This window comes from Chiloscyllium plagiosum, chromosome 22, assembly GCF_004010195.1.
Source record: "Chiloscyllium plagiosum isolate BGI_BamShark_2017 chromosome 22, ASM401019v2, whole genome shotgun sequence".
NCBI lineage: Eukaryota > Metazoa > Chordata > Chondrichthyes > Orectolobiformes > Hemiscylliidae > Chiloscyllium > Chiloscyllium plagiosum.
Window position 1 is genome coordinate 1,712,863 of NC_057731.1, and position 16,051 is coordinate 1,728,913.

Sequence of the window (16,051 nt, forward strand, 5' to 3'; positions counted from 1 at the left end):
ACTCTCTCCCCACCCCCCCCCTCCTCTAGCTTATCTCTCCACGCTTCAGGCTCTCTGCCTTTATTCCTGATGAAGGGCTTTTGCCCGAAACGTCGATTTTGCCTGTCCTCGGATGCTGCCTGAATTGCTGTGCTCTTCCAGCACCACTGATCCATTCAGCCCATTGAGTTCACACTGACCCTCTGAAGGATATCCCACCCAGACCCACCCTATCCTTGTAACTCTGCATTCCCCACGGCTAATCCACCTAGACTACACATCCCTGGACACTATAGGCAATATAGCCTGGGAGAAAGTGAGGGCTGCAGATATTGGAAAGTTAGTGTCTGGGAAAGCACAGCAAGTCAGACAGCATCCGAGGAGCAGGAGAGTCAATATTTTGGGCATAAGCCCTTCATCAGGCAATTTAGCCTGGCCAACCCACCTATCCTGCACATCTTTGGGCTGTGGGATGAAAGCAGAGCGCCAGGAGGGACCTCACACAGACACGGGGAGAATGTGCAAACTCCACATAGACAGTCACCGGAGGGGGAGTCAAACCCAGGTGCCTGGTGCTGAGAGGCAGCAGAGCTAACCACTGAGCCAACGTGTTGCTCAATTCTGATAATGCTTGTGTGTGCACTCACTCTCAAACTGACTGTTAGGTCATTGTCAATTCCACCTCTGAAGTGTTTGAGAAAATAGGTCTCTCACTAAACACTCAGGTCCTTTTCTGACCAACTCACAAAGCACAAGACCTCTTCCCATGCCTTAAGATCAATGATGAGACCCTAGAAAATGTGGACCATGTCCTATATCCTGGGAGCTTCCTTTGCCTAGGGCAGGTATAGATGGTGAACTTCTTCAGTGTGCTAGCTCAAACTTTGGCCACCTGAGGAAAAGCAGTTTTGAGGGCCAGGATGTCAAGCTCTCGACTAAGGTCATGGTTTTCTGGGTAGGAGCGATCCCATGCTCCAAGTGTTTGGGGATTGGACAATCTACAGCAGACACCTCTGTCAAAATCATGGAGAAATGCTACCAGACATGACTTCACAAGATTCGCACAGCCTGGTAGCAAGGGCTGTCCTGGAATAACATCCTGTCTTAAGGTTACTCCAGGACAGCATCGAGGCAGTAATCTGACAAAACCCAACTCTGCCAGGTGAGGCACACTGTTTCTAATATCTGACACCAGATTCCTGAAGGTTTTCGACTTGGAACATGGTCCCAGTGCTAGACTCCCGGGAAGTCAGCAGGAACACTTTCAGGATGTCCATGAAAAAACTCTGATCAAACATCCCTGCTGTCTCATGGAAGTATCTGGCCCGAGGTCACCGAAAATGGAGAAGGCTGATTCCAAACGCATCGAGAAACTGCAGCAGGCAAGTGCAGAGGTGAAGTCGAGATGGTGTGGAGTGGAGGAATGTGCACAAACACATTGACCCAATTCATCCGAATCCTTCAAGCACCACCATATGGGGTAGAGGGAGTAGATCAATCACTGGACTAAGCAGCCAGCTCCAAACCCATGGGCCAGGAGAAGCAAGTCATTCCCAATATTGTAGGTCTGAAAAGATACTTGGATCAAGAGCACTTACCTAGGGAACATCTGCAGTCCATTTGGAACTAGAGTCACGTGAGGTGAATGAAACAGGCAGAGACGTTTACATTTCCAGTGAATGCAAACTAACTGTTTCATTGAAGGGTATTCCAGCTGAAGACTGAAAGGGATCAGATTATAGAGATCACTGTCTTACTGAAATCCATCAAGGACTGGCAAAGATAAGGTACACACTTCAGTCCTTTATTGAAGGGTGGATGAATTGGTTGAGATGGAGGTGGTTTGGGAGAAGCAGCAGGTCAGGTGAAGTGAGGTGAATTGCAAACATAGATCATTGGCTGCAATCAAGTCTAGAGAGACATATACCTTGTCTCTGTTTACCACTTTCTACTCTGCTGCTCCTTTTTTAAAGGGATGAGGAAATTTAGACTGTCGTAGGATGTAAGGTGGGTAGCAGCTGCCTGGAAAACAATCCTACACTTCCAGAATCTGCTGCTAGCAAGAGCGTATCAGCTGGGCATGTGGAGAGTGAAACTCTTTGCGAGTTGAGTAAACACTGGATAATGCGGTTTCCTCAGGGTCAAACCCTCCTGCTGAGTATGATATGGTCAGAGTGATTTCCTATGTGCTAGCCATACAAACATGGACCGTGGAGAGTAGATTCTTGTGAGACAGATATCTGGAAATTTATTAACAAGTATGCACACTGATATGGTCCCAAGTTACATACAGTCAAAGTTTTATGCTTACTTACATTTCTGTTACACTAAATTAACTGCTTGGTTGACTAGTTGACTGTTGCTTACCTGACTGACTGTGTGACTGACTAACTGTGTGGCTGATGGATTGACTGATGTCTGACTAACAGACTGACTGGATGTGTGACTAATTGTTTGACTGACTGACTGACTGTGCCAGAATGACTGTCTGTGTGGCTAACTGACTGTGACTGGTTGACTGTGTGACTGTGTGATTAACTGCTTGACTGACTGACTGACTAACTGTCTGTCTGACTGACTCTCTGACTGAAATTATGATTAAGGGTAGTGACCATCCTAAGTGCAGGTTGTGGAAATGAGCTGAAACTCCTGCAGGATTACACCACTGAGTTCTGATCTAAGTTAAAAATCATACAACACCAGGTTATAGTCCAACAGGTTTAATTGGAAGCACACTAGCTTTCCAATTAAATCTGTTGGACTATAACTTGGTGCTGTGTGATTTTTAACTTTGTACACCCCAGTCCAACACCGGCATCTCCAAATCATGAGTTCTGATCTGACCATCTCAGAAACAGAAACTCTATGTCACTGAGAGTTCTGTAGCTCTGTGGACCTCACCAGCAGAGTACAGTCAGCAGTGACTGCTCTGCTGTCACCCCAGTCTTCGAGCTGCTGACCCTCACCTTCTGCATCACACATGGAGGTAAATACTGAACCCCGCTTTTTTGTTAAACAAACAGGGCTGTCTGCTGAAAGAACTGTTTAAGGGTACAAGCAGAAACAGAGCTAATAATGTAAATGAGGTTTTGAGACATCAGTATTCTTGACATTATATTTTGTTGATTTCTGTCCTTTGCCTGTTTGATGGAGCACTGTTATTCTCTGTTCAGTATGCACAGGGTCCCTTGCTCAATGGACTGTATTGGACCAAGTGGTACAATGGAGATTCATTTTCACATGGACCTCATTCGTTTATTTACTACGAAAACATTCTTCTGGGGGTCCCCCGTATCCGGCAGATCAAAGTGACGAATAATTCCTGCGTGGTTCACAAGGACTTTCAAAAAGACATCAGTGGGTGCTATGATGTCTATACATCTGACACTGAGAGGAAATTCTCCATCAAGAACGAGTCTGCGTGAGTGTGATCTATTTCCTTTCCAAAGGGATTGCCAACTGCAAGCAATACTACAGATCATTCTGCCTTCTTCCTTCCCCTGCTTTAAGTGCACAAGGTGTATGACTATTATTGACGGTTCAGTCAGACAGCATGTTTGATTGGAGGTCTGCATCACAGCAAGCAACCTTAGGGCTCTTCAACCAAAGTGTACTGCATCAAATGACAAAAAGGGTTTTGTCATTTATATGAATGTTTTGGATGTGAATATAGGAGGCATGGTTAGTACATTTGCAGATGACACCAAAATCAGAGGTGTAGTGGACAGCAAAGAAGGTTAGCTCAGACTTCAGCTGAACCTTGATCAGATGGGCCATGGACCGAGTAATGGCAGATGGAGTTTAATTCAGATAAATGTGAGGTGTTGCATTTTGGAAAGGCAAACCAGGACAGGGTTTATACACTTAATGGTGAGGTCCTGGGGTGAGTTACTGAACAAAGAATGTGCAGGTTCATAGTTCCTTGAAGGTGAAGACACTGGAGAAGAAACAGGGTAATGAAGAAGGTGTTTGATACATCAAGCTTTATTGGTCAGTGCATTGAACTCAGACCTTGGATGTCATGTTGCAGCTGTACAGATCGTTGGTTAGGCCACTTTTGGAATACTGCGTTCAATTCTTGTCCCCCTGCTTTAGGAAAGATGTTAAACTTGCAAGGGTGCCAAAAAGATTTACAAGGATGTTGCCAGGATTGGAGAGTTTGAGCTGTAGGGAAAGGCTGAATAGGCTGGGGCTGTTTTCCCTGGAGCATCGGAGACTGAGGGGTGACCTTATAGAGGTTTATAAAATTATGAGGGGCATGGATAGGATGAAAAGCCAAAAGTTTTTTTTTTCTAGCTAGGGGAGTCCAAGACTAAGGGCATACATTTAAGGTGAGAGGGCAAAGATATAAAAGAGATCTAAGGGCCAACTTGTTTACACAGAAGATGGTACATGTATGGAATGAGCTGCCAGAGGAAGTGGTGGAGGCTGATACATTTACTACATTTAAAAGATATCTGGATAGGTATATGAATAGGAAGGGTTTAGAGGGATATGGGCTAAATGCTGGCAAATGGGATTGGATTGATTTAGTATATCTGGTCAGCATGGACAAGTTGGATCAAAAGGTCTCTTTCCATGCTGTATACCTCAATGACTCTATGACTGCTTCGATTTTTAGCCTTCATTTCTCTTCTTGATCCCGACACCATTAAGGTTAATTGAAAAGCCTGTGTTATTGTTCCAGGTGAGCTCAGTTCAGTCCATGTGCTTTAATTTTGACTCTTCATCTTCTCCGGTTTCGTCATCTGACACATCTGCTAAGTGCTAAGGAGAGCTTGGACATTCTCGTTTTAAGGATGGCCCACAAATAAATGACCTGTTCTTCCATCGTTGTGGGGGCAGGTTTCTCGTGTTGGTGTAGAGCCCCAGTCATGAAGTGATAGACCTCTGAACACTGCTGCTTCCTGTCTGCAACAGGAACATTGTCTTGGAAAGTCATTATCAATAAAATACAAACCAGGATTAATTTTTAAAAAGCTAATTATGGCATTAAAGATTGACTGCTTAATCTATAGATATTGCACGTTTGAGCTGGTAAACATGGCGGGTTAAAGCAATTGTATTTTGATATTTACATTGATCCAGCAATTACCTAAAGCAGCTGAGAGAGCAAGATCGTGTTTATTTGGCCAAGGTTGAATTTTTGATTTAAATCAAACAAATGAGTTGTATTTTCATCAGCATCAGGCTTTTGATCTAAGCAAATTATTCATGAATTACAGGAAAGCCAGTCAGCTCATCCCGTCTACAGCTGAGTTAGATTTTGTCCTCGGTTAAGAGGTGAATTCACTTCCACCATGTAATGTGGTGGGATTTAAACCCAGGTGCTGTAGCCTCCTCCAGGGTTATGGACAGGGTGAATAGAGAGCAGCTCTTCCCCTTGGTTGCAGCAGGCTTTGTCCCATTTTGCATAATTCTCCTATTAATGTCCACTTTGTGGGCGGCACGGTGGCACAGTGGTTAGCACTGCTGCCTCGCAGCGCCAGAGACCCGGGTTCAATTCCCGACTCAGGCGACTGACTGTGTGGAGTTTGCACGTTCTCCCCGTGTCTGCGTGGGTTTCCTCCGGGGGCTCCGGTTTCCTCCCACAGTCCAAAGATGTGCAAGTCAGGTGAATTGGCCATGCTAAATTGCCCGTAGTGTTAGGTAAAGGGGTAAATGTAGGGGTATGGGTGGGTTACGCTTCGGCGGGACGGTGTGGGCCTTGTGGGCCGAAGGGCTTGTTTCCACACTGTAAGTAATCTAATCTAATCTAATCTACTTACTCTATCTATGTGAAGCATCTCATAAAAGATTTCTGTGTTAAAGATGCTGTAGAAATCCAGGTCTGTTGTCATTAACTGTGACTGTGGTCTTCGTGTGTAGGTGGACATATTACTCAGAGTCCGAACTCGGAGGCTCTGCACACTGGGGTAAGCTAACTGTCTACGGTGGTGGTGGCTATTATCAAGACCTCAAGACAGATATGGTTGAAAGTGCTGCAATTCTACAAAACCTTAAGGAGAGTCTCTGGCTGGACAGAGGGACCCGTGCAGTCTTCATTGATTTCACCGTTTACAACGCAAACATTAATCTCTTCTGTGTTATAAGGTATGTCTCCTCACAATCTCTTTGTGTTCTCCTCACTGTGCCTATTTCTTTCCTATCAGCATACTCTCAGTCATTAATACCGATTATAATTCCTAACACTGATCCTTGCAGAACTTAATTAGCCTGGCAATGTTAAAATATCCAGTTTCTCCTCTTCGCTTCCTGACAGTTAAACAGTCCTCCTTCCGTTAGTATTTATAGCCTCAAATCGAGGAGTTTTTATTTTGTATATGAACCTTGGGTATAGCATCTTACTGAGTGACTTTTCCAAATTCAAAAAGACCACATCTATTGACTCCTCTTTATCTCGTATCTACACCCAAGAAAAGATTCCAATAAATTTGTCCTTAATAGTTTCCCTTATGCATACCATAATGTGCAGAAAATCATTCAGTCTGATAGGAAGAATATAGCAGTCAAGTAATTTTTATACAAGTGAGACACTGGTCAGTGTTGGTGATCAGGGGTTTGTAGATGAATCACATAAGGTTCAAGTGCAGGTACAGTAAGCTATTGGGACGTTAAATGGTGTGTTAGCCTTTATTACAGTAAGATAGTACTATAATAACTGCAGTTGTATAGGACTGTGTTGAAATCATCGAGGTAATCTGGTTTCCAGCATCTGCAGTCATTGTTTTTACCTCGTTGATTTTAACCCTACTGCGAATCCTCTTGCAAGGATGCCTACCTTGAAGAAGTTTTCCTCCTCTCTCTACAAGAATCTCAGGGAGTCCCTCTCCCACTGCAACTCCCAGGTCATTTACTCTATGCTACTTTCACCCCCACCCCCACCCTCCTCTAGCTTATCTCTCCACGCTTCAGGCTGTCTCCCTTTATTCCTGATGAAGGGCTTTTGCCCGAAACGTCGATTTCACTGCTCCTTGGATGCTGCCTGAACTGCTGTGCTCTTCCAGCACCACTAATCCAGAAACTGTGGTGAAATATTGTGTACTATTTTGGCCTTCTTGCCTAAGGAAGGATACATTTGCCTTAGAGATAGCACACTGAGGCTCACAAGATTAATCCCTGACATTAGCAGGTTCTATGAGGCATGACTAAAGAGAATGGTCCTAGATTATCTAGAGATTTGTAGGTAGGGGGTGACTTCACTGAAATGTATAAAGGTTTTATGATCCCAGTGAAAACCGATAAGCTGAGAAACAAAGTTCCTGAAAGATCCTAACAGAAGAAACCACTGGAGAAGGTCGGCTTTTGGTTTATTTTACTTTAACAAACAAACCAAAACTAACATTAATTAAAAATAAATCAACAAGCAAACTTTAGTTAGTAGAAGCTGTTAATTATAGTTAAAATAGCTGAATAATTGATCTTATGGATTGATCCAAAGGGTCCTTCTCAACTCTGTCTTCATTTTTTCCTTACACACACCTTGACAGTCCACTCCCCTCCAATAGAATGTTTAATCCATTTGGGCTCCACTGGTACAGTCATCACCAAAAGCGGGCGCTTCAGCAGAATCTCCTGAGCTCAGTTCATGCCAGATTACTCAGAGTCACCGTCACCTTATTAACACCGTCATACACTGACCAGCTCTGGTAAAAGCTGAAACAAGGACAAGAATTTTACTTCACTATCCCTGTGGCTACCCCCCAGTCTTCAGTTTCTATTCTTAGCAGCTGAGTCACACACACAACACAAAACCTCCTGCTGAAATCTGATCTCTCAGCGCTTTCTGCGTTTTTCTCAATTAGCGTCCGTTTGCCTAGCACCCTGAAGTGTGGTTTGCCAGAAATCTGATGTCACATTCAGGAGTCAAAAAACTACTGTTCTGGTGTCCCTTTCAGTTAGGGGTTGCCTCACAAAATACAGGATTTGAAATCAAAATTAGCGCAGACAACAGCTCACACATTCTTCCCTTCCTCACTCTGAGAAATCGTGGATTTCATCAACAAGTGGAAATGCTGAGGCAATATTTCCCCTGGGTGGAGAGTCTGGAAAATAGAGCCGCAGTCTGAGGATGATGGGCCAGTCATTTAGGACTGACATGAGGAGGTTTAGCCCCATTTAGTAAACCTTTTGATGTTCCGTTATTGGTCATAATTAAGATTGAGACATTTTGAGTACAGGAGGAATCAAGGGATATGGGAATCAAGGGATATGTATGGGTGAAGAAATTAAGCTCTTGTAAAGATCAGTGACAGTGTTATTGAGTGACATGCAGCTAAAGTAGCTCTGTGGCTTTCCATTGCACTATAACGTAAAACCTTTAACTGATTAGTTTGTGGTTTTACAAACCAATGATTAGTTTCATTCCCAGAACAGATTGTGTCAGGTTTCAAGAGGAAAGATCATTGATGTGAAACATTAACTCTGTCCCTTTCTCCCATGGATGCTCCCTGACCTGTTGAGTTTTCTCAGTATTTTCCTTTCTTGTTTCAGGTTTTTTGCCTCTGTGGTATCTTGCTTTTGTACCAGAATTGCTATTGGCTTTGTAAAAACTTGACAATGATTGTGTGATGGGAATACATGACAATTGAAGAACGTTTGAATATTTAATAATAGACATGGGGAAGGTGATGGCCTAGCAATATTATTCCTGGACTGTTAACCCAGAGTCCCAGATAACATCCTGGGGACCTTGGGTTTGAATCCTGCCACCACAGGTGGTGGAATTTGAATTTGATAAATATCCAGAGTTAAGAATCCAATGATGAGCATGAATCCATTGTCGATTGTCAGGAAAAACCCATCTGGTTCACTCATGTCCCTTTTGGGGAAGAAGCTGCCATCTGAGACAAAAATAAACTGCAGATGCTGGAATCCAAAGTAGACAGGCAGGAGGCTGGAAAAACGCGGCAAGCCAGGCCGCATCAGGAGGTAGAGAAGTTGACATTTCAGGTGTAGCTCTTCCTCAGGACTGAAGGGTTACACCTGAAACGTTGACTTCTCTCCCTCCTGATGCGGCCTGGCTCGCTATGCTCTTCCAACCTCCTGCCTGTATCCTTACCTGGCCTGGCCTACATGTGACTCCAGACCCACAGCAATGTGGTTGACTCAGAACTGCCCTCTGGGCAATTAGCGATGGGTAATAAGTGCCAGCAACACCCTCATCCTGTGAATAAATAAAGGGAAAAACCTCCATGCAGAGCTTACAATTATATCCTCACAGCTGTGGTGGGACATTTATCCGTAATCAGTTTGAATTACTTTCTTTTCAAGGCTTGTTGTAGAATTCCCGGCTACAGGCGGTGCGATCCCCTCATCACAGTTCCGTACTGTGAAACTCATCCGTTATGTCAATAACTGGGATTATTTTATTATTGGCTGTGAAGTGATCTTCTGCGTCTTCATCCTTTACTACATTGTGGAGGAGATATTAGAAATCAGAATTCACAAACTGCAATACATCAAATGCATCTGGAATTGTTTGGACCTGGTGGTAATTTTGGTAAGTGTTTGATTTTTCATCTCATCACCAACTATAGACTTGACACTGGCCAATGCATTTACTGCTTCTCTTTGGGAAACATTGTGTCCTCATTACCAGCCCCTGAGGGCCTTGGCTTTGGTTGTGTTTAAAACTGTTAAAAGGCATGTGCTGTCAATTCTTCTGACAAAAATGAAACATCCATGTTATGTGACATGTCACTGGGTTCTCACTCTGAATAAATATCACGTACAATCATGCAACTTACTGTTTTCCTTTATAAATAGAATAGATGTACCCAGTTCCAGATGCTTGGAGTAATATATTTAGTTCAATTTGCAGCTGTTCACTGTGTGCAATCAAAGTATATTTTATGTATGTGTGTATGTTATATGTGTAAAATCAGTTTGACAAATTACAGCGCACCAGGCAAATGCATTTACAAAGAAAATGTGTATTCATTCCCAGATACATAAGTAGAAATCAGGGTGTCAGAGTCGAAGGATAAGGGGTGGGCTCTTTAGGACTGAGATGAGGAGAAATGTCCTCACCCAGAGAGCAGTGAGCCTGGGGAATTCTCTGCCACAGAAAGCAGTTGAGGCCAAACATTGAATGTTTCAAGAAGGAGTTAGTTAGGGTGAAGGAGATCAAAGGGTATGGGGAGAAAGTGGGAACAGGGGACTGAGTTAGAGGATCAACCATGTTCACATTAAATGGCAGAGCAGGGCTGAATGGCCTACTCCTGTTGTTTCCCCATGAGAGAGTCTATGGCCAAAGGGATAATCTCAGAATAAGGGGCTGTGCATTTAAAAGAGATGTAGAGGAATTTCTTCTCTCTGAGGGTGGTGAACCTGTGGAATTCTTCACTGCAGAGGGCTGTCGTGTCTGGTCATTACGTACAGTTAGGATTGAGATAGACATTTTAATCAGGAAAGGAACCAAGTATTACAGGGGAAAAGGAAGGAAAGTAGAGCTGAGGATTCTCAAATCTGCCAGAATCTCACTGAATAGTGGAGCAGACTGAATGGCATGTTCTGCTCCTACTTCCTTTTTTTTTAAAAGATGTGATTACCTACTGTGAGGAAACAGGCCATTTGGACCAACAAGTCCACATGACCCTCTGAAGAGTAATCCACCCAGCCCCATTCCCCTACCCTACCCTACCCTATATTTACCCCTGACTCAGACACCTGACACTACAGGCAATTTAACATGGCCAGTTCACCTGACCTGTACATCTTTGGATTGTGGGTGGAAACCCATGTAAACATGGGGAGAATGTGCAAACTGCACAGTGACAGTCACCCGAATGCGGGAATCAAACCTGGGGCCCTGGCGCTGTGAGGGAGCAGTGCTAACCACTGAGCCACCATGCTTCCCTTTTTCTGTGGCACAAAGGTTATTGTAATATGATCAAAATGCAATAATATTTGACAGATATTTGGCCAGAAACTGTAAAAACTATAAAAGCCTTACTTCCTATTCAAGTTTAGTTTACATACTTTTTTGATTGCAGTGAACAAAAGGCCAACCTCTGGTTTCTCTGTTGCAGCTCTCTCTTCTTTCGATAGGTTTCCACATTTTCCGTACGATTAAGGTGAACATCCTGATGGGAGCACTGCTGACAGATCCCGAATCCTATGCTGACTTTGAGTTCTTGGCTTTTTGGCAGACACAGTATAATAACATGAATGCTGTCAACTTATTTTTTGCTTGGATTAAGGTAAATAATTTCTTATTCATAGATAATAAATCAATAAGAAATAGCACCTGTAATTTTTTGATACCAGACTTTACAGTCAATTGATTACTTTCTAATCATTTCACAGGTTGTTCTCACTTCACCTTATAGTTTCACTGCTGAAATGTGAATTGGGTGTATCATCGAAAATCAATGTTAAAGCTTGAGTTAGGTTTTGCAGGATCTTCACTTTCAGAAAATAAAATATTAAAACCTGTGAGTTGAAATTACAATGATAAATCCATTGCTAAATGAAATAACTTCTAAACTAAAATACATTTAAAAATATATATAAAAGAAAAAAAAAATAGCTTTCCACTTAATGGTTCTGTCTGTTGAGAGGTTCATCAGGTCACTCTGACCTGACAAACTGGGTGCACCTTTTACAGTCAAAGACAGTCAGAGAAATTTTGAAAGGAGGTTCTTTGGCCCATTGTGCCCATGCCAGTCATCAGTCATCTCCTCCAGTGCCAGCTTATTTCCTGTTCCACTGCCAGTGGCCACGCTGTCAACTAACCTGCTGGGACTCTGTCCCTCAGCATTACCAGACTTTCCATTCTTGAGCATGTGTGCTGATGCTCCACAGCTGGCCTACTCCATGGTTCTCTTTCTCACTATTGAGAGAGCTCCTGCCTCTCCCTGCCAGCCATAACTCATATCAGAAATCCAGCATCGGATCATATCAGAAATCCTGGTACGGGTGAATCCACATTACGTCAGAGAAGGAGAACAACATGGCATCAGGATGGAGGGTGCACTTTGTATTTGGTTAAGAGTTAACCACATTACTGTGCGTCTGGAGTCACTTGTAGGCCAGACCAGGTAAAGACAGCAGATTTCCATCCCTAAAGGACATAAGTAAACGAGATGGGTTTTTCATGATAATTGCTTCATGGATTTTTATGAATAACAATTCCAGCATTTGCCATGGCTGGATTTGAACCCAAGTCCAGAAGAGTACCTGGGTCTCTGGATTAGTGATCCGGAGATGATACCATCAGGCTGTTGTCTCCCCTAGGCTACATGAGGAATAACTGTCTATAGGACAATTTTTCAACTCATTGACAGAGAGCTGGACAGCCCCACAGGCTGGAAATGAGATTCCTGATGGAGAGTGAGGTATTGGAACATTGGAGAACTCACGACACTTATTCAAATCAAAACTTGCTCACTTTCACACAGCATTTTAAATTGCGTCATGATGTAATGTCTCATCTGCAAGACAGTACGTTCAAAAGAGCAACAGATAGTCAGTTGCATCAGCCTGGGCTATCTACTCAGGTCCTGGAGTTGAACAGGAAGCCACACCCAGATGGAAGTGAGGACTGCAGATAAGAGTCTGGAGATTAGAGACAAGTGTGGTGCTGGAAAAGCACAACAGGTTAGTGTGAAGATCAGCTGGGTATGGGTTTCTGTTGGGAGTGTGGTGCTGGAAAAGCACAGTAGGTTAGGCAGCATCCGAGGAGCAGGGAAATCAACGTTTTGCGCAAAATGCCTGACTTTGCCCAAAATGTCGATTTTCCTGCTCCTTGGATGCTGCCTAACCTACTGTGCTTTTCCAGCACCACACTCCCAACAGAAACCCATACCCAGCTGATCTTCATGCGTCATAATACCAAACCTTTATAAAGAAGCTGTTAGTTTGCTTCCATTGGTGGCACTCCTGACTTGGAGATGGCTAGTTAAGGGATTCAGGCCCCTGTAGGGTTGGAGACTCAAATGGATAACTGCTGCTGTAAAACTGTGCTGACTCAGGGATCTGGTTTTCAGGCTTAACTCAAAATCACATGCCTCTGCCAGTCATCTCACGCTCATCAAAAATCCCAATACGGATATCCCCAGTTCTCTAACAGCCGAATAAAACTGATAACATTTCAGAATCAAAGGAGGTTTGGGGTTGTAATATTCCTTAACCAACTCCATCAACTCTTGGAAGGTTTCAGCGTCTGGCACCTTTGAGAAAGTTAAGCCCCTTATAACCAAAAATGCTGTGGGTCCTCAAACAGTCAGAAGAATTACTCTTTGTTTTTCATCTGTCCCAATGTCATTTGCCTGAAAAAACTGTCACGTTCTTTCCACATACTGGGCCCAGTATTCAAACGTAGGGTTAAACAAGTCAAACAAAGGCATGATGCCTGAAATGGATATTCTCAACTCCAAGTTGACTGTTGCAAGCAAGTGTTCTTCAGGTACCTATTGTTTTCTCCCATCACCATTGCAACAACTGCATAGAGGTCGTTATCCCATCACAAAGTCATCCTTTATTCACTAATGCACAGTACACTAGCTGTAACCAGCCAACTCAGTCAGCCCCTCAAACTGAGGAGTTTCTAAACCCCCTGTTAATTTTTATTTTCTGTATTTTTTCTTTAACAGAATCTCTGATGCTTCTGTTTTTTTTGTCAAAGATGTCTCCTGAAATAACTCCACAGGTATCCTGTTCCCAAGTCACCCTTTATTTACTGGTGCAGAGCCCTTGACACTGATCCAGTTCCCTCAGAGCCAGCTCTCAAAGTGAGCTGAATCCCTCTCATACCTGTTTTGTTTCTAGAATGAACAGAATGTCTGGGACTACTGTTCTTTTCTGTCATGTGTGCAGGTGTCGGACACAGTGAAAAACAACAAGTTTACATTCCACCACCAGGAAGAGGAAACACCTGAGTGGCCAGTGACAAGCAGTGTCCTTCTCAGAGGGAACCCCCAGTATCTGCTGATTTAGCCCAGGTTAACAACCCCAATCAAGGACTTTGTACTCAATGAGGTCCACCTGGTTCCAATCACTACACACTGCCTTTTACAGAATTGTTCCTCTCATTCAGTAATCACATTGCCTTTTACAGAGCAGCTCCTCTGCTGTTGGCTGCTCAGCAATGGCAGAAATGCTCACTGGTGCCAGGACATTGTGGAACCTTTCAAAGCCACACTGGGCATCAGCTCAAAAGCTGCCAGCCACGATTAATTCTTTATGGTACATATAGTGGGACGAAAACAAAAAAAGGACAGAAAAACTTCTGGTAGCATGGGTGGCACATCATTGTAAAAATCGCCTAATATTAGTGAATATATTGGCACTGTAAACCGTTACGTGTCCGATAGACTGTCACTGTAGCTGTAGTTACTCATCCTTAGCACCACTAGCCTTCCTACAACACCCTGTATATAAACCTATCATCGTTATTAACTGGTGGAGCATCACGTGAAGTCTTCACACAATTGTTAATGCGTTGTTAATGTATTCAACAACACTGCATTTGTTCCTGGGAATGGACAGGAGCTGCTTTCCAACCGCAAACTGAGTCAATGAACATTTTCTGAAGAAGGGCTCATGCCCGAAACGTCGATTCTCCTGCTCCTTGGATGCTGCCTGACCTGCTGCGCTTTTCCAGCAACACATTTTCAGCTCTGATCTCCAGCATCTGCAGTCCTCACTTTCTCCTCAATGAACATTTCAACCAACTCTCATCCCGTGATTAAAGTAAAATATTCCAGATAATGACAATCTGAAAGAGAAACGGACCTGGAGAAGAGTCAAAGGACTCGAAACATTAACTGTTTCTCTCTCCTCAGATGCTGCCAGACCTGCTGAGTTTCTCCAGCATGTTCTGTTTTTATTCCATGTTTATTGGACCTGGGCGTTCATGAAATCCTGTCTGGCTTGTTGTGCAAGTCACTGCAGCACTGTATCCAGGTGGGGGTGATATTCTCCGTCTCATTGTCCCCACCTTCCTCCTCAGAAGATTGCTGACACTCTCGCAACTCTTCAGCATCTATTACATTCCCCCTCTGCCTGCTTCAGTAGTGCAGAGTACAGCACGCTGGAATTATGCAGCACACTCTGTCTGGAATGTACCACAAATCTCCCCCCTCCAGACCATTGCAAACAGTAAAACATCATTTTCAGGTCTAGCGTCTATTCCACCCTGGGCCTGGTGGAAGAATGGGGAACATTTATCCTCGCACAGCATCAGTCAAAGGGTTGTGGAACAGAGACATCAGGCCTGGCTGCAGATGATAGCCCTTGTCTCCCAGTAACTATTCTTATAAGATGAAACAGAGCAGTAACATGATAATTTGTAAGGATTTAGGCTTCATCGCAGTTCCCAGGATACCTGAAACAGACTTTAGAGATGCCGTACCGGTGATTACAGATGATCTGCAGAGTGAAGGAATAGAGACCTTTTTTATTGATGAACACAGTCATGTTATGATATGACCTTCTCAGTGTGACATGTGCATGGTCTATGTGTCCTGCTCCTGGGTGGCAAAGCCTCCGCCCAGGCTACAGCACTGTCCTCGGCACAGAGAAATGAGATGAAGTGGGCATGCTCTGGCACATCAGGAACAGCCTTGATACAAGGATTGGGAGATCCCACACATGTACCCAGTGGATCTTTGGAAGGAACCAGCCACATTAAAAAAATAGTTGGAGACAGAAAAACTTCAGATGCTGGAATCCAAGGTAGACAAGCAGGAGGCTGGAAGAACACAGCAAGCCAGACAGCATCAGGAGGTGGAGAAATCAGTGTTTTGGGTTATACCCGGACCGTTGACTTCTCCACCTCCTGATGCTGCCTGGCTTGCTGTGTTCTTCCAGCCTCCTGCTTGTCTACATAAAAAATTAGTGCAGTTGTCACTTTGGATAGAAAGGTCACCTATCCCATCCCCAGACTCGAGTCCCAGGTCCCACTGTGGCAACCCTGTGACAGAGTCTGCAGTGACTCTGTGCCTCACTCGGCTGCAGGAAATGGCATTGACGACAATCGATTCTGGGCCTCCTGTAGTTTCTCCACCTCCTGCTTCCTGAGGAAGCTGCTGGTCCTGGGCTTGCTGGAGTATCTGATCCTCCTCAC

At 43.9% G+C, this 16,051-nt stretch overlaps 1 protein-coding gene across 1 annotated transcript in view; it reads left to right on the plus strand.

The window, feature by feature from the left end:
- pkd2l1 (polycystic kidney disease 2-like 1) overlaps positions 1-16,051 on the plus strand; it is an 86,927-nt gene that overhangs the window by 48,723 nt on the left and 22,153 nt on the right. Inside the window, exons 4-7 of the mRNA XM_043712286.1 lie at positions 3,153-3,400; positions 5,848-6,072; positions 9,253-9,481; positions 11,013-11,183. Coding sequence (XP_043568221.1) covers positions 3,153-3,400; positions 5,848-6,072; positions 9,253-9,481; positions 11,013-11,183 — 873 coding nt within the window. The remainder of the gene's footprint in view (positions 1-3,152; positions 3,401-5,847; positions 6,073-9,252; positions 9,482-11,012; positions 11,184-16,051) is intronic.